At 57.7% G+C, this 25,743-nt stretch overlaps 2 protein-coding genes across 3 annotated transcripts in view; one reads left to right on the forward strand and one right to left on the reverse strand.

Annotated features, from left to right (window-relative positions):
• THAP4 (THAP domain containing 4) overlaps positions 1 to 331 on the reverse strand; it is a 39,084-nt gene extending 38,753 nt beyond the window's left edge. The window contains exon 1 of the mRNA XM_027588492.2: positions 113 to 331. Coding sequence (XP_027444293.1) covers positions 113 to 189 — 77 coding nt within the window. The 5' untranslated portion in view covers positions 190 to 331. The remainder of the gene's footprint in view (positions 1 to 112) is intronic.
• A 131-nt stretch (positions 332 to 462) lies between these two features.
• Positions 463 to 25,264, forward strand: ATG4B (autophagy related 4B cysteine peptidase). Of its 2 annotated transcripts, none has more exons than XM_027588496.2 (13): positions 463 to 856; positions 9,226 to 9,327; positions 9,476 to 9,547; positions 11,405 to 11,503; positions 11,887 to 11,988; positions 12,621 to 12,693; positions 15,665 to 15,744; positions 19,555 to 19,748; positions 20,065 to 20,143; positions 20,452 to 20,597; positions 21,967 to 22,023; positions 22,485 to 22,578; positions 23,608 to 25,264. In XM_027588496.2, exons 1-13 carry the CDS (start codon positions 700 to 702, stop codon positions 23,679 to 23,681), a joined length of 1,329 nt encoding a protein of 442 aa, XP_027444297.1. In that variant the 5' UTR covers positions 463 to 699; the 3' UTR covers positions 23,682 to 25,264. The 2 variants fall into 2 exon arrangements, with proteins under 2 accessions (XP_027444297.1, XP_027444298.1); XM_027588497.2 differs by lacking the exon at positions 463 to 856 and adding an exon at positions 1,094 to 1,422.
• Positions 25,265 to 25,743: the final 479 nt, after the last annotated feature.

Consider the following 25,743-nt stretch of genomic DNA (forward strand, 5'->3'; position numbering starts at 1 on the left):
CCGCGCGGCCTCAGTTTCCCCATCGTGCCGTACCGGGCCGGGCCGGGCGGGGGCGTGGCCGGCAGAGCCGCGCGGGCGGCGGGCAGGGCGGCGGCGGGCGGAGCCCGGTTACCTGTGGAAGGAGACGGCGCGCTTCTCCCCCTTGCCCTGCCGGTTGGAGCAGTTCGCGGCCGCGCAGCAGATCACCATCTCGGGCCTCAGGCCGCCGCGCCGCCGCCAGGCTCCGGCCCTCGCCTCGCCGCGCCGCGAGCGGGACCGCCCCGAGGGGAGGGCGCGCGGCGACACGGCTGCGGGACGTGGGAGCCGGCCCCCGCGGCTCCCGTACGGCAAGATGGCGGCGCACGCCCGGCCGCCCCGCCGCCCGGCCGCCCGGCCGGGCCTCGGCGTGCCCGGGTTCCCCAGTGCTCGGCGGGGCGCAGCCCGCGGCTCGCGGCGTCGGGGGTGGGCGGGGGCGCTCTGGGCCGGCGGCCCCGTGCGGCGGCATGGCGCGCCGGGCCGTCCGTACGGCAAGATGGCCGCGCCGGCGGCCCGGCCGAACGGCGGGTTACCACGTTCTCCCCGGGGCCCCGCCGCTCGTCCGCGTCTGCTTCCGCTACCCCCACGGGTCGCTGTCAGGGTCCCCGGAGCGAACGGCGCAGGCCGCCAGCGAGCCGAGCGCGCGGGCCCAGCCCTCGGCGTTGGGCCTCACCGTACGCCAAGATGGCGGACGTGCCCTTCCTCCCGCACTTCCGGCCCCGCCCGCGCCCTCGCCCTCTAGGCCCGGATTGGCCCCGGCAGCGGCCCGTCGCGTCGCGCTGCGGAACCGTCGGAGCGACGCCGCTCTCAGTCGGCGGCCGGAGACGGAAGATGGACGCAGGTGAGGGCCCTAGCGGACGCGGGGAGACCCACGGGCGACGCCCTCCTGGCCCCTCGGCCGCCGGGGTCTCTCCCAGCGCGGCGTGGGTGCGGGACGGGCGCGGGGCCGCGGGGCGGAGCCGGCGCTGGCGCCGAGCGGGGCGGGGACGGCGTCTGTGGGAAGGCCGGCGCGGGTCTGACAGTCGGCGGCTTGCGTGTTTCGGCGCTTTTTCGGTCCCGCCCGCAGCGCCCGGGCGCCCGGCGACAGGCCCAAAGCCGGCGCGGACAAGCGGGGGCAGCGTGGTGTCCGAGGCGGGCGGGAGGGGCGCCGGGCGGAGCTGGCTCCGGAACCGGCGGCCGGAGAATATGCTGTGCCTGCCCCCACCCCGTGCCCCAAGCCGTAAGGAGTGGAAGCTCTTTAACTCTTAGGAAGTTACATGGGGAGGCTGGAGGCGAGAAGTACGCTCCCAGCACTCACTGCACGCGCATCTCAGTGGCCGGCAGATCGTGCAAGTTTCCTGTTCGTGGTTGAAGAGAGAACCTGAATTCATCGCGTCATATCTTAACTTCTTGGGGTCCTGATGCGAAGTATGTGGCGGGTGGGAGGGCGTATGTGTACATGTGTGTCCGTGTACACGTGGGGGTATGTGCATATGTGGCCTTCTGGCCTGTCTTATCACGCTTCTGTTCCAGAGGGGACGATTCCTTAATTTTTGCTTGTAAACTATTTTGGGTCGTTGTCCAGTAGGCTTAACTGATACGGGCTCTCTCATCCCAGGGTAGTTTTAGTCCTTTCATTCCTTGTAGGGAGTGATTTGCCTTCAAGCACCTCCCCCCGCCCCCCCCACCGCCACCTGGTTTAATTCCACCTGTCGTCCTGGATGGCTTTGTCTGCTTTGTCTTTCTTCTCTTGGCGTGGGCAACTTAAATTTACCGAAATCTCGGTTTGGAAACCGGAATGCAGACGTGTATGGCCAGTATTTCAATGACTTGTGGCATCTGGCTGGAGCAAACAGTAGTCCTAACTCCCAAAGAAGCATGTTAACCAGATTATTTTTTTGTGAAGTTTGTTTAAAAAGGAGAAACCAGAGAGAGTGTTTTACTGTTTGCTGGGGAAATGGGGTGGAGAAAGGAATAGAACTATTTATCTACTTTCTTTGAAGTTATCACTGCTCGGATATTTTAGACTTTGTAGGAGAGACTTGGGAAAGGTGGAAAAACACAATTCAGTGTTGGTCATGTTACCTTAAACGTGAAAGTCATCAGGTTAAAGTTGAAGGGTATTTCAAAGTCGAAAAAAGTGTTTGTATTTGAAGGCTGCTGTTGATGCTGATAAAAATAACATATGATCTTTGGAGGCTGTGGTGGAGAGCTTTTTTCTGACACGATGCTGCACATCTTTTTAGGGGTGATTAATGGTGCAGCCTCCTCTGATCCCTGGACTCCTTACAAAGCCTGCCTTTCTTGACCAAGTCTTACGCAGTTTCTAGTTGTTTTTACAGTGATCCATCCAAGAAACTGCATTTGTTATTGAATGAGAGGTTTGTCTTGGGCATTGTTCTAGACCCTGGGGCTAGAGAAGTGAACAGAATAGACAAAACCATGGGGCTCACGTGGGAGAGTGATGTGGGCCAAGCAGGAGGGAGTTAGAATCATAGCCAGGATGGCCAGGGAAGAAATCTCACTGCAGACAGAGGTAAGTTTTGACCCAGACCCAAAAGCAGTGCAGGAGGAAGGGCAAGTGGGCCGTGTGGCCACAGGATGCAGCAGGTGGGGGTGAGAGAAGTAGGAGCTGAAGGCAGAGAGACAAATTTGGCCCAGTCACGGGGCCTGGTTGGGTCATAGTGAGGACTGGGGCGTTTATTCTAAATGAGTTGGTGAGTCTTGGAAGGTCTTGAGTAGAGAAATAATGTGACGGGACGGATGTTTAGCGGACTGGTTCTGGCTGCCCTGTCCAGGATATACAGCCTGTCCTGAAGAGGGGCAAGGGCAGAAACGAGACCAGTTAGGAGGCTGTTGCTAAGCCAGGTGAGAGGCCGTGGAAGCTCAGCTCAGGGTGGAGAGAGGAGGTTGACTTCTGGGTGTATTTGAGGGTTGAGATAGCAGGACTATGTACAGACTAGAAGTGATGGGGGTGGTGGGAGGCACGGAGAGGGAGAACTTGAAGATGGTGCTGAGGTTTATGGCCGAACTGAGAATGTCTTGTGGGGAAGACTTTGGGGGTCTTGGTGGGGGAGCTGTTGGTTTTGTATGTGCTGACTGTTGTTAGACATCTTTCTTATGATGTCCCGGGAGGCTTTGGGTCCACGGGCCTGGAGCTCAGGGCGTAGGCCTGGACTCGCGGTCGATGTGTGGGAAGCTGCTTTGGATGAGGGTCTGAGAAGAGGAAGAAAGAGAAGGGGCCTGGGAGGGGCACCCAGGGCTGCTGGCTGGCATGGAGAGGTCCAGAAGGTGGCAGGCGGACTACAGGCTGCTTGTGTCCTCCACCGAGCCCCCAGCACTGTGTGTGAGAACACATTCAGGACTCAAGGAGTGGTGGGTGCCCGCAGTTAAATGGCTGTGCTGTCTGTGCCTTGAGGACAGAGCCCGTATCTTGAGCTTGTGTCTCCAGGGCTTCAGTTGTGTCTGGCATGTGGTTGGTAGTCGAGGAAGCAGAACTTGAATTCATGGCAACTTAAACGTTCCTGCACTATAAGGACTTCAGTTTAGAGAGTCTGTTAGTGTGTAAGGTGTCAGTGGTGAGAAGGGCCTGCTGATCCCTGCAGGGCAGGGGGGCTCAGTGTGGTGTTCTGTCCAGTGTGCTCTTGAGCGCAGTCTTTTCTAGGTCTCTGGTGTAGCTGACGTTCTGGGTGCTTTTCCTTCCTCTTCCTTCCTTTTCATTCAAAACTGAACTACCAACATCTTCATGAAAACTATTTGGGATTTTAAAAAGTAACTACTTGCAGGGGTGCCTGGGTGGCTTAGTCGTTAAGCGTCTGCCTTCGGCTCAGGTCATGATCCCAGGGTCCTGGGATTGAGCCCCGCATCGGGCTCCTGGCTCAGCGAGGAGCCTGCTTCTCCCTCTCCCTCTGCCTCTCTCCCTGCTCATGCTTTCTCTCTCTGTCTCTCTCTCAGTATCTCTGTGTCTCAAATGAATAAATAAAATCTTAAAAAAAATAAAAAGTAACTACTTGCAAACGTGTATTCTAAACATAAACATTCTTTTTTTTTTTTTTTTAAAGATTTTGTTTATTTACTTGACAGAGGGAGAGAGCGAGTGCACCAGCAGGGAGAGTGGCAGGGAGTGGGAGAAGCAGACTCCCCGCTGAGCAGGGAGCTCAGTGTGGGACTTGATCCCAGGATGCTGGGATCATGACCTGAGCCACGGACTGAGCCACCCAGGCGTCCCTAAACATAAACATTTTCTAAAGGAAAGGGAGAACCCTTCTTTTGATTTTATTTGTAAAGCATAATTTTTCAGAAGCTATAGATGTTTGGGGGAAGTATCTTTGAAAAGTGATGCTTTATAGTAAGCTCTAAAAGAAAGGTAGTGGTGTGTGTTTTTGTGGTTCTCCCTGGTTAGATTATAGTGTGATTGGTACTAAGTGCAGACGAATTGGTTACCTTCATTGAGCACAATTCCCTATTTTTCTGCCAGATTAATAATATTAAAACATTTGTTTCTAATGGAATTACCATACTATTAAAGGGCTTTCTGCTTCCTCTTCTGGGTGTGGTCAGAGACATCTCAGAGGAAAATGAGTGTCTGGGACCCAAGTGACCAAATGAGGGAGAGTGCCTCTGAAAGAGCCTCATTCTTTTTTTTTTTTTTTTTAAGATTTTATTTATTTATTTGAGAGACACAGAGAATGAGAGAGAAAGCACATGAGATGGGGGGAGGGTCAGAGGGAGAAGCAGACTCCCTGCTGAGCAGGGAGCCCGATGCGGGACTCGATCCAGGGACTCCAGGATCATGACCTGAGCCGAAGGCAGTCGCTTAACCAACTGAGCCACCCAGGCGCCCAAGAGCCTCATTCTTAACTGGTGACACCTGTCAGTCTCGCTTGTCCTGCGTGTCCTCTTAGTGGAAGTTAAAACCATTTCCTGGGGTCTGGAGATTGGCATTCTTTTCGAGATTTGACCCCTTTTCACTCAGGAGGTATGTGAACTGCTTCACATGATGATATGATGTTGCATGTGGTGATGATGAAATTATTCTGAGGCCTAATTAATTTGGGGTGACCCGCTGTGGGAAGGATGCAGATCAAGCCCCCGTGAAGCTGGTCAGTTTGAGCAGAGAGCTGGAGGTCAGTCTGAGCCGCCTCTGTGTTGGCCGATCTGTGCCGATGTTACTGATTGTGAACTCGTTTTAAAATAGAAAAGTACTGGCTTTTCTATTGAACTGTTTTCTGAACGGGCACTCTGTGATGTGTTTTGTTCTACGGAAATATTAATACGTGTTTTGACTAAATTAATACTGACGATAAAAGTGGTGTTGTGTAGGGGACAAGGAAGATTTAGTTTCATCTTACAGATAACAAGGCTTGAAATAATACGAAAAGGAGGAAGAGAAGGTGCTGCACACGTGGCTGGAACCTGGCCCGGGCCTTGCGTTCCTGCCCCCTGGGGCAGAGCCAGCAGCTGTGTCCCGCCTCGTGGCCCGGGGACCAGGGCCTTGCGTCCTACAGCTGGCAAGTGGGCTCTCTGTCTCCAAAAAACAAATCTTTGTAGAGATGAGAAAGTTGAACGTCAGGAATGAATGGTATTTTCGAAAGTACTATCAGAGAGTGAGGTCCGGAACGTCCGGGAGCTTGGTGGTCTGCTGGAGGCAGCCTGTGCTAAGTGAGCATGCCTCTGTCCGAGGGAGCTGTGAGGGCACCCAGGCTATGACATTTATTCCAGGTGTCAGTGTCCTCTGCTGCAGGCGGGGCGGGGCAGAGCCGCCGACGGTCAGTCAAGACTCTGCTGGCTAAATGGGGACGAGAAGCCCTTCACTTGCTTTCCTGGTTGGAAGTGCTGAGGGTTCATGGGACTCTATGCTCATTTTCCAGGGCAGAAGCCTCAGGACATTGAACTAGCCTGTGAAGTGTCTCGGATGGCTGGCTTCTGCTCCCTAAACCCCAGTCTTGTGAGGAAAGCTTGTTGCTTACATTCAGCTTTAGTGAGGTAGATCACATATTTGGGTGAGTTTCCTGTGTCTGTCGCACTGAGTGCCACACCTGTTACAGCACATGGAGACTGGCCTTCATTGCACACTGTGGCATCACCAACTTACCCGTCCCAGTGACTCCCAGGGGACCCACCCCGAAACGTGCTTCCTGTTGCCCAGCATGGGGCAAAGCTTTCCACGTTTCCTCACACCGTCCCTGAGGGAAACACAGCTGTTCCTGTCTTACCAGTGAGAAAACTGAGGCACAGTAAGGTCACCACCAAGTGAGGGTCAGACTTCGGGCTGCCCACAGTGGGGACTGTGTTCAGCAGGCACGATGGACACACACTCCTTGCGCAGTGTTCCCCAGGACCGACACGAACACGGTCCCTGTCTGAGGAAGCTGCCATGCCATGGGGGAGCTGTGTCTGCAGCCAGTTCCAGAGGCACATGTGACCTGCGTCCAACAGGAGCAGGATTCAGGGGGAGCGGCTTGCACGCACAGTCAGCTGGAGGGGCAGAGGCAGGAGGAGCAGTGATGTGAGGGGCATGGGGGACACAGGGGCGTGGGAGCACTCCTTAGGGAGCCTGCAGATGATAAATGTGCACCCTCAGTTCGAGGCTCCTGCTCATCTGGCAAGAGCTGGGGTCACTTCCTGGTAGTTCATTCCCTTCGGGTGTGTCTGTCTCCTTGCTTGGTTTTGGCTGAAGCAGTAAAGAATCTGAGGCCACACAACCCATAATTTGGTTAGCTGTCTTAGGAAATTGGGTGATAAAATGTTAAGTTAATAGAACACCTTTTACTCCTTTCCCTCTGAAGTTGGCTTGGTTGCCTGTAAAGTTTGCTAGTAAACCTAGGAAGTACGCGTGTTTTGCATTTTGCCACCTCAGTGATGAAAACCTGTCTACTTCAAAGGTGCCGCAGCTTTGATAACAGGGTTGTGGTCCTTTGACAGGTGCCGCACCCCTCTGGCACCAAGCGCACGCGAGATGCTCGCCCACAGCACTCAGTAGCCCTCCAGGATTGTTAGCCATCTCTGCATCGTTTGTTCATGGCTCTGGTGTTCAAAGGGTCCTGGGCATCAGTAGGGCAGGAGGACAGTTAATGTCCTGCAGTGCAGTCGGGTTGTTTGCATCCTTTCTCCTTGCGAGTAAATGCTTGGGTTTTAATCTACATATCAGTTAAAGCCCGGGCTTCCTGACAATAGAGAAGTAACAAACACCGTGTGCAGCTCCTCGAGAAGGTGGAACTTGAGCTCACTCCAGCGTAGCTTTGATAATCACGTGCATAAACAAGTCGTCTTGCGTAGAAAAGAGGGGGAGATCAACCTGGACTCTGTTTGTAAGCGTAGAGCAGCTTGGTTGGCGTTGTGGAAGCACCAGCGAGTCGGACACATTGAGCAGACCCCCTGCATGAAGCTCCGCGGGGGAGGGCCCCCCGTGCCCGCCATCGGCTCAGGCGCCCTGGGAAGCACAGCTTGTTCTGGAAGCACACTGGGACTGCCCTGACGCTGTCAGGTTTCTAGTGGGAAGAAGAAAAGGCGGAGCTGGGTCTGGGTTCCTGACAGCCAGAGAATTCTTGAAGTAGCGAACACAGGGTCTTCGGGTGCTGTGGATTTCTCTGTTCATGGAGCATTGCTTTCCCAACCCTGAGCCTGGGAATTAGCTGCGCATCCAGTTTAGCCTTTTGGGTGTAGTACAATCGTATGCCTTTGAGCCTGCAGTTCTGCGTCCTCGGTATTAATGACACTGGCTGACCTTGGCGCCCTTCTGTCTGCCAGCTTGTGTGTGCGCACCTCGTGGGAAGGGGTTCACGGACACTTTGCAGCTGCACTGTGAGGGCATCCTATTACTTTTCCCCCATTTTATGAGTAAGGAAATTTTTACACTGAGGGCTCAAGGGGCCCAAAGCACCTACAACCTGGGGGTACTTGAGCGAGGATTTGAACCTCCACTGCCAGGCACCAGAGCCAGCACTGGACCCCCGGCATCCCCAAGGGGTTGTGCACAGCACAGAGGGACACGCAGGGATGCTCCGCAGGGTGTGTTAAGAGCACCTCGATGGGGTGCAGGAGTTACCGATGGCCTGGACGGGGTGCTGTGAGACCGTCAGACATTTGCTAGAGCGCTATGTCTGTGTGGACTATCACCGTTGAGAGACTAGAGACGAGGAAATCACAGGTGTGGTATGGTTTCCTTTATGGATCTACGCAGAGACTTCTGGAGAGAGATTCCTTGCTGGGTGTGAAGCTGCAGAAGATTTTTTAAATAATATTTTTGTAGTCTTTGGGTTTTTAAAAATTAATATGTCATTGTTGCCCAAAGGTGGAGCTGTCATCAAAAAGTAAATTCAGATGTGGAAGAAACGATTATAATAGATTTTCCAAAGTTATCTGGGCAGTTGCGGGTGAAGAGTACGAGTGACTAGGTACCATTGAGGCTTGCGAGGCAGCAGATGAGAACTGTGTGTTTAGGGTTCTCTGAGGAGCAGCTGAAGAGTTGACCCGGGATACACTGCCCCTTGCCTTGCGGGTGTCAGTCTTGCTCTGCTGAATCTGGGAACTGTGTACAGAGGGTTTCCTCAGCCGGCTTCCAAACACAGAGAGGGACACTGGGCCTCTCTAGTTTCTTAATTGAAGCAACACAGAATAAAATGGCGCTCAGGTCTTGTTAGCTGCATACACAGTGACCTTCTTAGGAGGTGGGAGCTGGTGGCCGCGCTCTTCCGGGAGCCTCCTGAAGTGAAAACAGCTGCAAGAACCTCGGGGAGTTTTGCAGAAGGGTCTGTCTGTTTCTGGGGGTTTGTGTCCCACCCAGGAATAGTACCTGCCCCTCCACGGCTGGTCGTCATCGTCCCCGAGCTTGTGTTTCCCGCCCGTGAAGTACCTGCCTTCTCCTCAGCCTCTGGACACCGGCTCCTAGGGGACACTGACTCCACCTTCTACTCAGTGTGTGGCCTCGCTTACACACTGAGATGCAAGGATGACTTTTGTCCCGTGGGTGTAAGTCTAAAACCAGTCCTGAGGTCAGGTACTTCCTCGCCCTGGGCCTGGTGCTGCCGGCCTCACTCTGGGGTCTGCCGGAAGGCGAGACTCAGGAGCCGCTGGCCCGTTGCTTGCGGTTGCTTTGGCTTTGGTGGTTGTCACAGCCCTGACGAGACGCAGAATTACACAGAGCTCTTCACGCAGAAACGCTAGAAATGATCTTTCATGTTGTTTTATGAAATTATAAAAATGGGATCAATGTGTGTTTGGTTTCAATAGCTACTCTGACCTACGACACTCTTCGATTTGCTGAGTTTGAAGATTTCCCGGAGACCTCAGAGCCTGTGTGGATACTGGGTAGAAAATACAGCATTTTCACAGGTATGAGCCATGTCAGAGCCTGCTGTGCTCTCAGGGCTCAGTCTATGAAAAGCATGTTGTGGTAATGATAGTTATCTGTTAACTTTCTGTAACATACGATCTACGAAGTTAAGGTTGTGTGTGTTTTCTTCTTTTAAACATTCCCTAGAAAAGGATGAGATCTTGTCCGATGTGGCATCCAGACTTTGGTTTACATACAGGAAAAACTTCCCAGCCATTGGTAAGTACGCCGTCGGTTACAACACACGATGGTAGGTACAGGCTTTATAAGGAGGGCAACTTGGGGGTATAGTGTTGACTTCGGTATGTTGGGTGCTTGTCACTTCATCTCAGACCTCACGGCAACCCTAGTGACGTTAAGCTGGCTGAGGTCTTGGGCCTCGCGTGGTGAAGTTAGGGTCCAAATTCAGGACTCCTGACTCTCCTGAGGGCAGGGATTTTCCAACTGCTGGTCCTGGTTTCTTACTGGGATCTAAAATCAGGATAATGAGTTATAAGCAGCATTTAAAAGTATAGAGCAGAATGGAGTGTGGAGTTGTGTGTTTCCACAGCGAGGCAGCGTATGGCTTCAGGAGGCTTCAGTTTGTACGTCGGAAGGGTGTCCTGGGTCACGGTTGTCACAGTGTGCTTCGGACTGTGGGCCCAGGACGTTTGGAGGCCGTTGCTCTGTGTCTACCACCTTTTCTTTCGTGTCCCACACTTAGTAGTGGGGAGAGCTGAAAGGCAAGGTGGATGTGCCATGTCTCAGCACTAACGTATGCCCCATTCAAAGTGGCTCTCCATCGTCGTGACCCTGGAGGTGGACACTGGAGGGGCCCCAGCTCTTGGCCTTGCCTTTGCTGGTTGGAGAACCTGAGACCAGAGAGTCGGCAACAGGAGGCTGCGGCTCCCGGGTGGCGGGTCTCTGTCAGGCCTCTCACCAAGATGCAGTCGCCTGTGTCTTCTGGAAGTGAGCTGGATGCGCACAGCCATAGGGCTTGACACTCAGGAGTGCCGCGGGGTAGGGAGACGAGGCCAGCGCCACCACAGGCCACCTAATGATGGGATTTGTCCGCTGTGCTCCGGGATGTCCTTTGTGCCACCCGTGCTCTGCTCAGCCCTGAGGACGGGGCAAGCCTGGGCAGTGCTGGGGGACCACCACTCTCCTGCAGGTCTCTGTCTGGACTCACAGAGCAGCGACAGGCTGAGAGGAGCCTTGTGTTATTTGGTAAAGTCACTGAGGAGGACGGTGCCTGCCGCTAAGGGCCAGCATGGTCTTTCCTTCCCTAGCCACGGAGAGATGACTAGTTCGTACGGGAGTTGTTGCCGCACGTCCCGAGCACTGCTCTTTGTCTACCCCCCCAACCCCACTCTGCTCCTCGAGGCTTTGTCCACCCACATTTGTGGGAGGGGCCGCCCCAGGCTTCGAGGTGATGCTGCAGGGAAATGGTGGAGCCAGCCAGGGCTGCAGCTTGCTGGGCTGGCCCTGGCGTCTCTGCTTCGCCACCACCTCATGCCTCTCGCCTGGCCGGTACTTAGGATGGTCGGGGCTTCTCCTGTCATGCTGGGGCCCGTCTCGGACTGCACGCAGAGCTGGGGTGCCCAGTGTCAGCATCCTTTTGTGCCCTGGCAGTGGGCGTGACGTGGAGGGGCCCCGGAGCAAGTGTGCTTTAAGTGCTGAGGGTTGTTGCTGACCACCCCTGGGTTGTGTTCCTGCCCTCCTGCATGCATGACCACTCTCCCACCAACTGCATCTTTGCCCTTCTGGTGCTTGGAGAGAGGTCCTCCTTATTTGACTTGGAGTTTCCTAGGTTACTCATGAGACTTAGTGTCTTTACGTATGTTTTCCAGACATTCTTAATTCTCTGTGACTGACTCATTCACATATTTTGCCCATTTCGAGGGGTTGGCAGGACATATCATTGCCCAGTAAATGTGCCCTTGGCATGACCAGGTTCTAAATGGCCTGTCACCTGAGATGGAGCTGACGCGGTGTAGGGCTGACCCAAGTGTGCTAGGGCCAAGGCCTCCTGCCAGTGGACTCCTGACCTGCTGGGCCATCTGACGGCGAGCCCTCTCTCTTTGTCCGCCATGACAGGGGGCACCGGCCCCACCTCGGACACGGGCTGGGGCTGCATGCTGCGGTGTGGACAGATGATCTTTGCCCAGGCCCTGGTGTGCCGCCATTTAGGCCGAGGTAAGTCACGGCACCGGGGACGACAGCGTTTTTAGGAAGCAAACAGGACTGTGGGGTTAGGTTACCCAAAGCACACAGACTGGGATCCAGGGTTTTCTTGAGTGGTGACCCACTGATAATCGTTGATTTAAAAAAGTGACTTTAAAGAATATTGATGAACGTTTGTCTTTTAGAAATTATCGTTACATCACTGAAACCATTTTCTGTCCTACAGGGTTTTGTTTTGGTGGGTTAGCATATGTGAATTTGGAATCCTGGAGGATTTGGCTTTTAACTTTGGAAAGGTTCAAGAAAGGGTATCATCTGTGGCTTGAGTGTTTCATAAATGTAAAGGCTTCTTCCTCCTCTTTTGGTAAAATTGAACTTCTGCATCTCTCCGATAGACTGGAGGTGGACACAGCGGAAGAGGCAGCCGGATAGCTACTTCAGTGTCCTCAACGCTTTCATCGACAGAAAGGACAGTTACTACTCCATTCACCAGATAGGTGGGAGATTGCCGAGTGAGCCGGTCTCCACGGCTCAGAGCAGGCCGAGTCGTTGGGTTCCCCCCTGAGCACTTCCCTGGTATCGGGTGTGCGAGGCGTGAGGCTGTAGGCCCCTCCGGCCTGTAGCCACCCGGGGCTGCTGTCGTGGGCCAGGCCGGCTTGGCCCCGGGGCCTTGCTGTGGCGCGGGGGGCCGTGTGGCCGCAGCGGTGTGTGAGCTGCGCATCGTGGCGGCTGTGCGGGTGGGGCGCCGTCTCCGGGGCTCATCCCTCTCTGCACCCATCACTAAGTCTGAATGCTCCTTTGTTTTGAGCGTCTCGTTCTCAACTACAGAAGGAAGTAAAGGCATAGCTTTGAGTCCTTTGATTTCCTGCATCTTGCTCCTTCTTGAAGGGCTAGGGCCCTGACTCGTCGTGAGGGACAGACCTCGAGGCAGCCTCTGTCCCTCTTGGAGGAGGAGTCCTGGGGTCTCTCAGGAGCTCCTGCTGGAGGCGGGGGGGGGGGGGGGTGCCCGTCCAGGCTTCCTGTGGAGTGCTCCTGCTACCACGCGCTGCTGCCAGGATGGGCCTCTTCTGGGGGCTGGGCGGGGTGGGGGAGGGGGGCTCACATCACTAATCGCATCTGTTTCCTGCAGCACAAATGGGAGTTGGCGAGGGCAAGTCCATCGGCCAGTGGTACGGGCCCAACACCGTTGCCCAGGTGCTCAAGTATGTGCCAAGCCCCATGCCTCCCATTTCCTCGGGCTAGCGTGAGCATGACCTGTGGGTTCAGACTCTCCTGCGTCTTGGTTGCTGAAGGAGATGAGGGGCCTTTTACTCTTCCCCTCACGGCCCTCCTGAGAGTCCTCAGAGGCGGCCACACCCAGTGCGCTCCTGTGTGGAATTTATGTTTCCTGAGGGATGAGTGTCTTCATCCAGATGGCGCCCACTGGATGGGGCCTCTCTGTGTCTGTCACGTGGGCCTATCCACTAGGGTGCTTTTCTGATGGTCTGGGAGGTTGAAACTGTTGTGGAGTGACAGCAGTGCGGGTGTGCCGTGGGCCTCTGCCTCTGCTTCTGTGCTGACCCCACTTCTCCCTGCCTTGGACCCTGCGTCCGCAGCTGCGGCTTTCCCTCCACATCCAGACTCGTGCATCTGCTGCCTGCCCCCTGTTGCCCAGGCTCCTTCCTTGGGGTGTCTGAACCCGCCCTTCTCCCCCCTCATCCCCCAGCCCGCTTCTCCTTGTTGCAGTGAAGGGCTGCCCTCTCCACCTGGCTGCTCTTGGCAGGTTCTCTGGGATCCTCCACCCACCTTCTAGCTGATCCCCAAGCCTGCCCACTGTCTCTCTGTCCCCTCACCCAGCGCCCCCACTTACTCTGCCGAGCCCCTACCACATGCCCCTTAGAACCCTGGGTCCAGCCCTGCATGCGTTGGAAGCAGCCTTTCTGCATGGTCTGTCTCCCTGCATGGTCAGTGTGTGGTGTGCGCGTGTAGTACATGTGCGGCCTGCATGAGTCGTCTGCACGGCCTGTGTATGTGGTCTGTGTGTGCCTGCACGTGGGTTCTGCCGGCGTGGTCTGCTGCGGGTTCTCACTGTCCCCACTTCTGCTGTGAAGCAGCTCCTTCGAGGTTGCTGTCCATCTAGTCCCATATCCCAGCGCCTGGTTTCGGTCTTCTGTTTACTCAGTTGTCCAGCAGGTGGCTCCTGATGTTCTGTCCGGTGTTCTGTCTCGGAAGCCCTGGGCCACACAGTCCTGCCCTGTGGTCCCTGTTGGTGGTCGATGGCTCCACGGTGGGGCTCCCTCCCCCCTCAGTGAGCACTGTGGTGCTGGCTTGGCCTTCGGCTGCTTCTCTTTTCTGCCAGCACCAGTGTGAGCTGTGGTCTGCATGGCACGGCTCCCCGTGTCACACCCCCAGTGCTGGTTTGTGCCCAGACCCCAGACTGAGGTCCGGGTACTTCCTCAGCAGCACCCCTTAGATGTCTGAGGGGCCTGTCAGCCTCCCGGCCGAAGCCACAGCTGACCCTTCTCCCCACCCTTGGCCTATCCCTTCTACAGGGAATGCTGTCCTCCAGGAACTCAGGCCAGAAACTGGGGTCGTGCTAGGTTCCTTTTCTGAACACACCCCCTCCGGGCGCATCCAGACTGACCTGTGCTCCCTGCCTCCCTGTCCTCACCCCGGTCCAAGCCCCACGTTCTGCCTCCTCGTGGCTCTTCCTTTTTTCTTTGACATCCTCAAGGCTCTTTTAAAATATGGATAGGCATTGGGGCGCCCGGGTGGCTCCATCAGTTAAGCATCCGGCTCTTGATTTTGGCTCAGGTCATGATCTCTCAGGGTCGTGGGATCAAGCCCCCGCCCCCCAGCATCGGGCTCCGTGCTCAGTGGGGGGTCTGCTTGAGATTCTTTCCCCACTGCTGCACTTGTGCACACACTCTCTAAAGTAAATCAGTGAGTTTTTTTAAAGAGTATTTGAGAGAGAGAGCGTGTACAGGTGGCGGGGCAGGGGGCAGTGTGCAGAGGGAGCGAGAGAAGCAGGCTTCCCACTGAGTGCGGAGCTCACCGTGGGGCTTAGTCCCAGGAACCTGAGATCATGACCTGAGCCAAAGTCAGGCGCTTAAGCGACTGTGCCCCTAAATCAGTAAATCTTAAAAAAAAAGAAATAAATAAAATAGCAAAGGTGTCATCCTCGTAAAATACAGGTCGGCCGTCTGCCCCTTCTCTACTGGAACCGTCCTGGGGGTCCTAGCTGACTCCAGGGAAAGCTGCAGGTGTAGGCACGGCTCTGCCTACCTTCCCGGGCCTGTCTCCACGGCGTGCCCCTTGCACACACCCACCCCAGGGCCTCTGCACCTGCACCAGCCTTCCCCCAGCATCAAGGCCTCCTGCACCTGCACTGGTCGCGCCTGTAGTTACTGCTCTGTTGGTCTCCATCGTGCTCAGTACCCACGGTTACTTCTTTTTTGCCTGCCTCGTGTCTGGAATGTCAGTGTCTTGGGGGGGGGGGCTGCTTTGTCTCGTGTGTCAGTGGGTTTCAGCCCCATACCTGGCCCTCTGCAGGTGAGAGAGAGGCAGCCCGTGGAGTGTTGCACGTGTTCCTCCGCCACTCTGGCCTTCCCGTGGGGAGGGGCTTGGTGTGGTTGCCCTGATGCCCCGCGCCCTCCACGTGTGTCCCCAGACGGACCAGGTTCTCCCACTAGACCTTTTGTTGTAGTTGGCTTGTCTTTCAGAGGCTCGGGGCTTTGACCAGGGTTCTTGGGGTTGTTAAGCCACAGATTTCTCTGTGGGGACTCAAACTGCTTGTCAGTGCATCACTTTTGGGGTGAGGTGGAGCAGAGTGTGAAGGCACCATGGGGAATGGGGGTGCTGGGCCTTCCTGAGTTGGGAGAACCCGTGGTATAGCGGAGACAGGGTCTGTGCTCCCTTTCCCAGGACAGAACGCCCCACGGGCAGGGCTTCTGTGCGGGGACCCTGTCCCCACGTGGCAGCTGGGGTTAATGGAAGGGGCACCGGGCCCGGGTGGGAAGAAGCAGGCGGCAGCCTCAGCTTTACTCCCGTCTGGCCATGAACGTCTCAGCCGTGATCTTTCTCATCCGCCAACACTGCTGGAGCGTTCGTTGCTGTTTCCTCTGCTTGTCCCGCAGAAGGGAAATGTCTTTGAATTGTGAAGACTTACTGGTGTGTCCTCCCCCTTTCCGTTAGGAAACTGGCTGTCTTCGACACCTGGAGCGCCTTGGCAGTCCACATAGCAATGGACAACACGGTGGTGATGGAGGACATCAGTAAGTGAATTGAGAGTGCGGGGGTTGTAGCTGGCAGGACTCGGGGCGCGGCTCCCTGGCCCACGGGCGGGCCTCGACTGGCGTGCAGCTTGGGGATCCCTTGTTTGCATCCCGTGTACAGCAGGCCAAGGGGAAGGACCCAGACTCTCCGCAGAGCTGGGCTGCGTTGTACCCCGACTTGCTCTGTGTCCTCGTTGCAAGAACTTGTTCAGGTGTCCTGGGTCAGCCCCTCACGGGCATCATGCTCTTTGAGGACAGGCAAGAGCAGCTTTCTAGCCAAGGTGTAACAGGAAAGGGGAGCGTAGCTCTGTTCCTCTTTCTGGAAGGATCCACTGGAAACCTGAAGGAGTCCAGGCATGCTGACGTTTTAGTCCAGGAGGAAAAGGATGGCTCGGTTTGGCAAATGGCCTCTAGTGAGTGAGTTTTGAATTTGGAGTTTACATCCTGTTACACAACCAAGCTGACAAAACTCTATTTAATGTCTTAGGTTTTTGCTTAGGAATACCTTTTCCCCAAAGAATTTGCCAGAGCTCCCTCCACTCCAGTTTTATTGAAGTTCCACATATTTGCTGCTGCCTTGCTTTGAATTTTACCTAAGAAAGAGCCCTTTGAGCGTGCTGATCTGGGGTTTACCTGGACGGTCGGAGGTGGGCCTCGTGTCATGACTGCAGGCACGGGCACCACGGTGGTGTTGCTCCTCGCTGCTGCCCGGCCCTTCCCTTCTTCAGCCTGGGGATCGTGACCTCGCAGAGTTGGGGGAGCCAGCCAGCCCTCCCTGCCCGCTGATCCTGTTCCCTGACCCTTTGCCCCTAAGAGCTGACAAACGAGCGACTTGCACTCAAGGAGGCGTGTTTTTCCTTTCTGCCTTCTCCTCACGTTTTATTTCTTGAAATTTTTGCGAAACATGGGAAACTGGAAACATACAGAGAATGGGGGAGAAAACCACTTGGAAACCGTTCCTACTGATGTGGAGATGCCGCTCCCCCTGGTGTTTGTCTTTCTGAGCAGCCCTTGCACGTGGCCAGAGCGTGTCTTCTGTTGGGGACGTTACAGCCTTTTGCTGTCTGGCTGCTCATTTCCCAGTGCATGTCCGTTTCCCTTTTCCCCCAGTGTTGGGGAAACCACCTCCCTCAGGGTCGACCCAGTCACCTGCCCAGCCTGTCCTCCGAGGCTGGCTCACCGGTGTGGTGCCAGGAAGGAGTGAGGGACAGGCTGCTTTCCAGAGCCTGCATTTCTGGGGGGGGGGGGGGGGAGGGAGGGGCAGGGGGGGAGGTGCTGGTTGGGGCCTGGAGGAGACTCGGGCCATGTGTCCGGACGCTGGCCCCTGGCTCTCGGGGTCTCAGGTCATCCATAGCAGCACTACTGGAGATGAGGCGCGGACTTGGGGCTTGTCTGAGGAGGATGTGCGTCTGTTCTGGGGAGGACCTGGGCCTGCAGATTTAACAGGCTCCCAGGTGGGGTGTGTGTGGCCGCCCAGCCATGGTCAGGGCCCTGGGGTTCTCCCCTCCTGAGTCAGAAGTGATGCGTGCTCTTCACGGGGACAGCTTAGGAAGAAGAGCATCAGTACACCACCAGTAAGGACGCTGGGACCAAAAATAGCGCCTGGGGTCCTGTGCACAGTTTAGTGAGGTGAGTGGTAGATGGTGGGGAGTCTGAATGGCTGTGCTAACTGCTTTTGGCTTTAGGGGCCCCAGGGGGTTAGAGGGGGCACCAAGGCCGCAGGCAAAGAGCCACTTTTGTAGTCGCGGCTGCCCCAGGTCACAGGTGTGGGAGAGAAAGCTCCAGTTCACCAACGCAAATGGAGAACCAATACTGGCCAAGCCAGGGCTGTCTGGGTCTCCAGAGCTGCTCCCTGGCAAAAGCACCAGCTTTCTGCCTTCCCTGTCCATTTCGGGGGGAGAGTACTCTGGGGGGGAGCCTTGCTGGTGGAGATGTGCCGCCCTCTTTGGGGGACCAGCCAGGACCCCCAGAGCAGCCTCCGCCAGGGCTTGCCCTGGATGAATTTGGAGCTTTGTGAGAGACTGGGAAGGCACTGCATCTGGGGAGGACTCACAGGTCGAAGAAGACAGCGAGCCAGTGCACACGAAGGTATGCCACAGAAAGACCCTGGCGGCAGAAGTAACGCAGAGGTGCCTGTGGTTGGAACTTCCAGGAGGTGAGGATGGGGTGACCGCGAAGGGACGGGCAGCCAGCCTCCCTGTGCCCGAGCCGGAATTTTCACAGCTGAGCACCTCCCAGTTTTTTAACCAGGGGTTCTTCAAATACGCGTGTTCCTAGTGACACTTCCAAACTGCAGAGACGGGCACTTGGAAGCGTCCGGAGGAAAGTGGTGGTGGTGATAAGCTGCCGTTGAAGAGAGGCGGTCCGCTGGCCCGGCTTCTGTCGGGTCCGCTGCCGTTGGAGAGAGACGGGTCCGCCGTCTCGTCTTCCTGCCGCAGCAGGTGCTGGTGGGGCCGGGGCAGCGTGCTGAGGAGGCGGCGTGCGGTGTGGAGCTCTTGTCGCGGATGAGCTCGGAGCGAGCTCACGCGTGGTGGGGATGTGAAGGGAGCGTGACCGGGGGACCCGTGGGTGCCTGGACGTTTGCCGTATCACGGGCCACATGCAGCCTCGGGGAGTCCCTGAAGTGCTGCGTGACAGGCCCTGCTTCGGTCATTTCTCGAGCCGATGCACGTGAGGGTCTGTGCTAGTGGGAAGGGTGCAGTCAGCAGTAGCCCCCACCCCCGTCCTTCGTGCTGAGAAACTCCGGCCCCGTGTTCACGCGGCCGTCTTCCTCCCTCCTGCGTCCCCAGTTGTCGGCCGTCAGCTCACCCGCCTTCCTGCTGCTTGGCCGCCCCGGCCCGCCCCGGCCCGCCCTGGCCCGTGGTCGAGGGGCCGGGGTTGGTTGTATGTGGTTCCCACACCTGTGCAGTCTCCTCTGATCTGGAAAGTTCTCCTTGGTTTATTTTCCTGCTTTTTCGTGGCACATTTTGAAGAACCCTGGCCAGTTTGGTGCAGTGCCCCACACTCGATGTATTTGCTTCATCAAGATTAGATCGGGGGAAGCCTCTTGGCGGTACCTGGTGGCTGTGTCCTCAGCACCACAGCCGGAGGCCCGTCAGTAACACTTCCTCGGGTCACCTGCTCGGGCCGTGTCCCTGCTTCCCTATGATTAACGGGGATCCAGGGGTGATACCGAATGCGTGTTGAGGACTTTGCCTGGAATGGTGGCTTCTGTAACCATCCTTCCCTTTGGGTTTAATGGCTGGCAAGGTGGCTGGCCCACCTTGTCTTCTCTGCCCCCGGCCAGGGATCAGCGGTTTCTCTGAGGAGCCCTGGTTCCATTTAGCGGGGAAAGGTGTTCAGAAACCACGGTCTGGGCGCCTGCTGGGCTGGGGCCCCTGGAGCGTCCCTGTCCCCACCACCAGCCTCCTCGGTAGCACGCTGATGAAGGATTAGCGGTGCGCTTAGAAGAAACAAGTTGTTTCCACGTTGACAAGGGAGGAGCAAGGCTGTTTCCCGATGGCGTCCTTGGTGTGGGGCCAGTGTGTGTGCCCACCAGCGTGGCGGCTGCCCGGGACGCACGGCACTGTTTGCTTTGTTTCACTTGAGACTTCATTTCGTGACAACAATTTTAAATTGGACATGCGTAGAAAACGATTGGTTCTTTTTTTTTCTCTGTGGGCGGCAGGACTTACTTTCCAGGTTCGGATTGTGTTAAGCGCTTGACTTTTTTATACTTGTTGCCTATGACTGAGTAATGATGTACTTGTTCCTTTTGGGTAAACTTCTGTCTGCTGCTGTTCAGCCCTTGAAAGCATGTCTCTCTTTCAGGAAGGTTGTGCAGAGGCAGCCTTCCGTGTGCGGGGGCCGCCGCGCTCCCCCCGGACTCCAGCCGGCACTGTAACGGCTTCCCTGCGGGAGCTGAGCTCACCAATAGGCCGGCACCGTGGAGACCCCTCGTGCTTCTCATCCCCCTGCGCCTGGGGCTCACGGACATCAACGAGGCCTACGTGGAGACCCTGAAGGTGGGTCTTCTCGCTGACCAGCAGCGGGGAGAGATTCTGCTGCTTGTTGTCGCGATGTCGGCCCCTTCTGCCCTCTGGCCCCCTGTGGACTCCTGGCCCCCACCTGCCCGCCTCCGGGCAGTCCTGACCACCTCTCCCACTGGCCTCTGCGCTCACCCTGCGGTCTCTGCTCTTCCTGACTAAGCTCTTGGGGACCACGTCTTCCCACTCTCCTTTCCCTGTCACCCTGTCGGGCCCTGGGGTTGGCTTCCCGCAGCACACAGACTCATGGTCGGGTGGCCTGCTCAGCTGCCCTGCCTTGCCCTCTGTCCTGCAGCGCTGCTTCATGATGCCCCAGTCCCTGGGAGTGATTGGAGGGAAGCCCAACAGTGCCCACTACTTCATCGGCTACGTTGGTGAGTGGTGGTTCTGCGGGCATGTGAGGTCAGCCAGGAGCTGAGGGAGAGGGAGTCCTCTGCAGAGCAGCCTAAACATCCTTAGGATGTTGGCTTGACCCAGGGTGTCCAGTTAAAAAGCAGCATGCTCCCGCGAGGGGTCAGTGTCCCCACCCGGCCGGAGCCGGCCTCCTGTGGACCCTCTTCTCCCCAGCAGTCGGGTTCCCACCCCAGCCTGGCGTGTCCAGCTAAGTGGATTTCTGTGTGGCGCGTCTGAGTGGGACCCCGGTCTGCTCCCTTTCCGCTGAGTACCCCGTCGTCTTCCCCAGGTGAGGAGCTCATCTACCTGGACCCTCACACGACGCAGCCAGCGGTGGAGTTCACCGACAGCTGCTTCATCCCGGACGAGAGCTTCCACTGCCGGCACCCGCCGAGCAGGATGAGCATCGGGGAGCTCGACCCGTCCATTGCCGTGGTGCGTCCCCCACTGCGTCCTGCCTCCTCCTCTGACCATGTGAGCTAGTGGGCAGGTGTTCTGAGTCGGTCTGTGCTCAGTCCTGCTGTTCTGGAATGGAAGGGAAGGGTCTCTGATTTTTAGGATATTTTTTTTCCCCCAGTGTTTTGGAGTAGGTATCACATTCACGTGGTTTCGAGTGCCTAGGGCACAAAAGGTTTAACAATGTCTGTTAGCTCCTTACGCCCACCAGGGGCCCTAGCCCATGTGGTCCTCATGGCCCTCACAGCGAGCGGCCCCCTTGAACATAGTGGTAGTCTGCCCCACTCCCTGCTCTGCACCACCTTTTTGGGGTTTTGGGTTTGACTTTCAGTTTTTTGACTTCAGGGATCTGGGAGATGATTGCTAAGAATGAGCTTCTTTGCTCTGATTACAAGGTGGAATTTTAGGCAGTGATTTACGTAAACCTGTGTATTCTCAAAATGCATTTGATGGGGATGGGGGCGTCAGAAACATCTGGAAGGGAAGGTGTCCCCCAGGGAGCGATTAACTGAGTCACAGACAACAAGGCAGATCCCGGTCCTGAAACAGACCTCTCTGGACGCGCGGTCTGTGGGTCTTAGTGCGTCCTGAGGTTGGTGGCCGGGGAAGCTGCCCGAGGGTGGCGGGGCGTGGCCGGAGTTGGAGGGTTGAGTCCCCGTCCAGCAAGCGTGAGGCACGCTGTGGCAGTAAACACGTCTCCATAGGGGACTGGGGCTGGTGCTCGTGTAGACACACAGCAGCCTGGACCGCAGTGCCGTCCGCAGCAGGTGCGCAGACGGGGGGCGGAGAGGCGTGACCCCGTCCTCACCTGAGAGAAGAAGGCTGTGCGCGGTCTCCTCAGGAGAAACCAGCTTCCCGTCTTCCAGCGGAACGTTGCCCGTGTCCTTTCGCCAGAGCCTGGGGCAGTGTGGATGGTCTTCGCAGTGAGAGCGGGCGCCCATACCGTGGTCACGCCTGTAGTCCTGGCGGTGCCTGGAGCATCTAGTAACGTGTCCAGGCGTCGGAGCTTCGTGGGGATGGCTCTAGGAGCGCGCCATCGCCACTGACTCTCCGCAGGACCCAGGGCTCCCTGCAGCTAGGTGCCACTGGGTGGGAGGCCCACATTTGAGTTGTGCCATGCACTGTGGGTCCTGGTGGCCTGTGCCACTGGCCAGGCCATTAACCTGCACATGGCCTCCAAGGCCTGGTCGGTCAGGGCAGAGGGCGGAGGGTCGAGCCGGGAACCCAGCCCCCAGAGGCGAGTGGAGACCCTGGCCTCTCTCCAGGCCACCTCGCACTGCACGCCGCACCGGAGTGTGGCCTGTTCGTGCGCCTTGCCATGTGTCGCTCACGGTCATTTCTGTTCCAGGGGTTCTTCTGTAAGACTGAGGACGACTTTGATGACTGGTGCCGACAAGTCAGACAGGTGGGTGGCGGGTCCCCGCGCGTGGGGTGGGAGTTGGGGGTGGGCCGTCTTGGGGTCTCCAGTTTGGGGTCCCGCCTCCCTTGGCACCCTGCGCACAGCTTGCACTATGGCTTATGGCATTGACCTCGTCGTGTGTAGAGAACACAGGCACAGACCTTGCTCGTGAGCCTTCGGGCGGGGTGGGGGGTTGGTTTCAGGTTCCTCAGTGTTGTGGCCATGACCTTGAGCGGAGGCAGCACGCGGAGTTGCCCCCAGGGCTGCTGGTTTGCCGCCCTCCGTGTGAGCAGTCAGAGAGACCTGACGATGCGCCGACTCGGCAGAGGCCTGACAGAGCCTTTTGTATGGAGGCCGCCTCCCCTTCCCCTCCTGCGCGGCTCCCCCCGCGGGCAGTGCTGATCCCTGGGTGGGGGGCGCTAGGCTGTACCCCCGCCGCTGTATCTCACGGCTGCGTCGGCCGACAGGTGTCGCTGCTCGGAGGCGCCCTGCCCATGTTTGAGCTGGTGGAGCAACAACCTTCGCACCTGGCCTGTCCCGACGTCCTGAACCTGTCCTTAGGTGAGTCTGGAGGCCACAGGGCCTTGTCTCGGGTGGGGGCACGGCTGTTCAGCGTGTGGTGTGGTCTGTGCATGTTCTGTCTTATCTCTCTGCTTCCCCCAGGCCCTGTGCCAATTGCTTTTGACCTTTAAGATTTGTATGAGCCCAGGATGTGACCCTTTGGTGGTGTGTGTGTGGGACCGGGGTGCTGCCGAACAGCCTGTGTGGGGCCCCGAGTGGGCAGCGGCACAGTCTGCTGCCTTGTCCTTCACCTCATGCGCCATAAGCTGGCCCCCAAGCACAGAGCTGGGTGTGCTCCTCACGCGGCCGCCTGGGCCCCTGCAAGCCAGGATGTGCTAGGCTCTCAGCGACAGCCCAGTGTCTCTGCGAGGTCTGGCACGGGAGCCAGCCCTGGGGTGGCAGGCCACAGGTGGGCTCCGTGTCCTGCTGCTCAGTGGCTCTAGGCCCAGGGCCTCCTCCCTCACTCAGGCCCTCAGTTTCCCTGAAGTGAGTCAACGTGTGGCATACGAGAACTGGGACTCGGAAGGCCATGAGCACAGTTCACGCAGCCATCTGTCTCTGGGACGATGATGAGGCCCGTGTCCCTGTCCCTCCGAGAAGATCATGGAGGATGGTGACTGAGCCACTGTCTAACAGAAACCAGAAGGGAGGCAGGGTGCCGCATGGGAGACTCGGGACAGATGTCCCATCAGTTCCCAGACGGTACAGGGGGTGCCACCCCCTCTTGGGACGGGAAGCCCTGCCCTCCCAGCCCCTGCCCCTTTCCTCTGGGCTCCGCCAAGAGGCGTGTTCTCTTTTCAGATGCGCCCGTGGGATTCTCTTCCCTGCCCCTCCCCTCACCAGTTGAAGCTCCTGGCCTGCCGAGACCCACAGCCCGGGAGGCCAGTGCCCCAGCGGGCCGGGCCTGGTGTGCCACCTCCTGCTGTACCGAGGGCCAGATGCAGGGTGTGGGGGGCGGTGCCTCTTCGTCCCCACAGCCTGGACACCCCACGCCAGGCGTCTGGTGAGGTGTTGTCTTGTTTCTTCTAGACTCTTCTGACGTAGAGCGATTGGAAAGATTCTTTGATTCAGAAGATGAAGACTTTGAAATCTTGTCTCTTTGAAAATCCTGGAGTTGGGGGACGGTATCCACTGGCCCTCCCTGGGGGCACCTTCGAGAGCCCGGCCCTGCCTCGGGGCGCTTGGCGCCGCCGCATTTCATCCATCCAGCCTGCCCGTCCGCTGAATGCCTGTGCCCCGTGCCGCCTCCGCCCGCAGACGGAGGACTGCCCTGTCCCGGAGGCCTTCCTGCGAGCCCCAGGGCTGCGCAGGCCTGGAGGGCTCGTCAGGCTCCCGGGCACAAAGGAGGAGCTGCCCGCGGGAAGCCCCGTGCAGCCGGTCAGGAGCTCCTGAGAGCAGAGCCTTCCACACTTCCCAGAGCTCTCCCTGCGACACTGCCAGCCCTGCACTCGCCTCTGCCCTGCTTCCCCCTGGGCGCTCGGTTCTGGGTTTGCTTGTTTCAAGTTACAAGGACATGCATTTCTGTGGGGCGTGTCCCTAGTCATCTTCTCCGGAGACCTGCAGGGTGGGCGTGTGCGGGGTGGTGCCTGTGGACTCAGCCTGGGCCCTGCTCTCCGCGGCCTCCGCCCGGCGTGCTTGTCAAGGGCTACCTCAGCGGGGGATCAGATGGAAAGAATTCTGGCAAGGTTTCTCCTTGCTTTGGGGAGCAAAGTAGTGAAGTGGTGGGCGTGGTGGAAATCCAAAGATGTCACCGAGCGTGCATGTGACTCGCTAGGACAGGGACATGCCTGCTGTCCCGGAGCCGCAGGTAAAGCCCGAGTGGGATGCGCCTTTCTCACGCCTCCTTTGCGGGCCCCGCGTGCTGCCGCTTGCTTGTCGCACCAGCTTCCCCTGGGTCAGGGGTCTGTGGCCCTCAGGCCTGGGGGGAGGGGGCGCGGCACGCTGCCATCCAGGGCCTTCCTCCCGGTCACCAAGGCTTTAGATGGTTTGGGGCCAGAGGGTAAATAAAGCCCACAGCTTGACGCGTGAGCCCGGCGCCCCCATCCCTCTGTGTACCAGTCAGAGATGTTTCCAGACCCTTGTCAGCACTGACGTCAGCACCTGCGGCCTTTAGCCCGCGTACTCGAGGCCCAAACTGCACCACTCCCACCCGGGTTTGCCGTCCGTCCTGGAAGACTGGCTTCTGTCCCACCGGCAGCGTAAAGGGGCTCTGGGGGGGCTCGGGTGGAGGTGACGGCCTCTCCCAGAGCGCCTCCACTCGCAGCCTCCTCCAAGCCCTTGCTTGTGCGGGCGGGCGGGCAGGCGGGGCTGGAGCACACGTCTGCCCCGGGCCTGCTCGTCCTGCCGGCCCATGTGTTGCCCACATAAGCGATTTCCTTTTTCCCTTCTGTTCCCTGCATCCCGTCCGTGAGGTCAAGTTGGGGGAGCAGGGAAGGTTGGCCGGTGTCCACTGCTCCAGCGCTGCATTTCTCTGAACGAACAAATGTGCCGCCGCGCCGCGGGCTAGGGGCCAGGGGGGTGTTGGCAGCCCCTGCAGCTGGTACAAACTGGGGACATGGGCGACGGCCTGACCCACAGGGAGCTTTGTCTCATGTGTTTTGGAAAAGGCTTACTGAAGAGAATGTCGTTCATTCTTTGTAGTGTAGTTTGCAATTCTTAATGGCAAATAATAAGTTTCAGTAGAAAACGCTTGGTTGTCTGTGTCTTGAATTCTCCTCACGTTCTAGGTGGATGTGGGAAGACGGAGCAGGAGCGTTGCCTAGGCTCCTGCTGCCAGGGACGGGGGGCTCCGGGGTGGGGTCTCGCGGGCGGCTGTGGCCTGCCCAGGGCCCCAGACCCATCCCACGCCCCACCCAGCCTGCGAGCGGTGATGCTGTCCTTGGCCTCGTGGTCGCAGAAGTGAACACCACGAGGGGACTTGCTTTTAGAACACACGGTAGCTCCTTCGACAAGAAGCCTTGTAGAAAGCGTCCCCAGCGCGGTGTTAGCCTTAGTTTGTGAAAGCAGCGTCCCTCCAGGTGGGCTGAGACTGCTAGCCACGGGCAGGCACACGCAGGACACGGGCAAGGCCCCGGGTGGGACGGCCGGGGGTGCCCCCCAGCCTCCGGTGCCGCTGCGAGGGGCCCGAGGCAGACACAAGTGGGAAGCACTGAGCTGATCCCCAGC

This window comes from Zalophus californianus, chromosome 3, assembly GCF_009762305.2.
Source record: "Zalophus californianus isolate mZalCal1 chromosome 3, mZalCal1.pri.v2, whole genome shotgun sequence".
Classification (NCBI taxonomy): Eukaryota; Metazoa; Chordata; class Mammalia; order Carnivora; family Otariidae; genus Zalophus; species Zalophus californianus.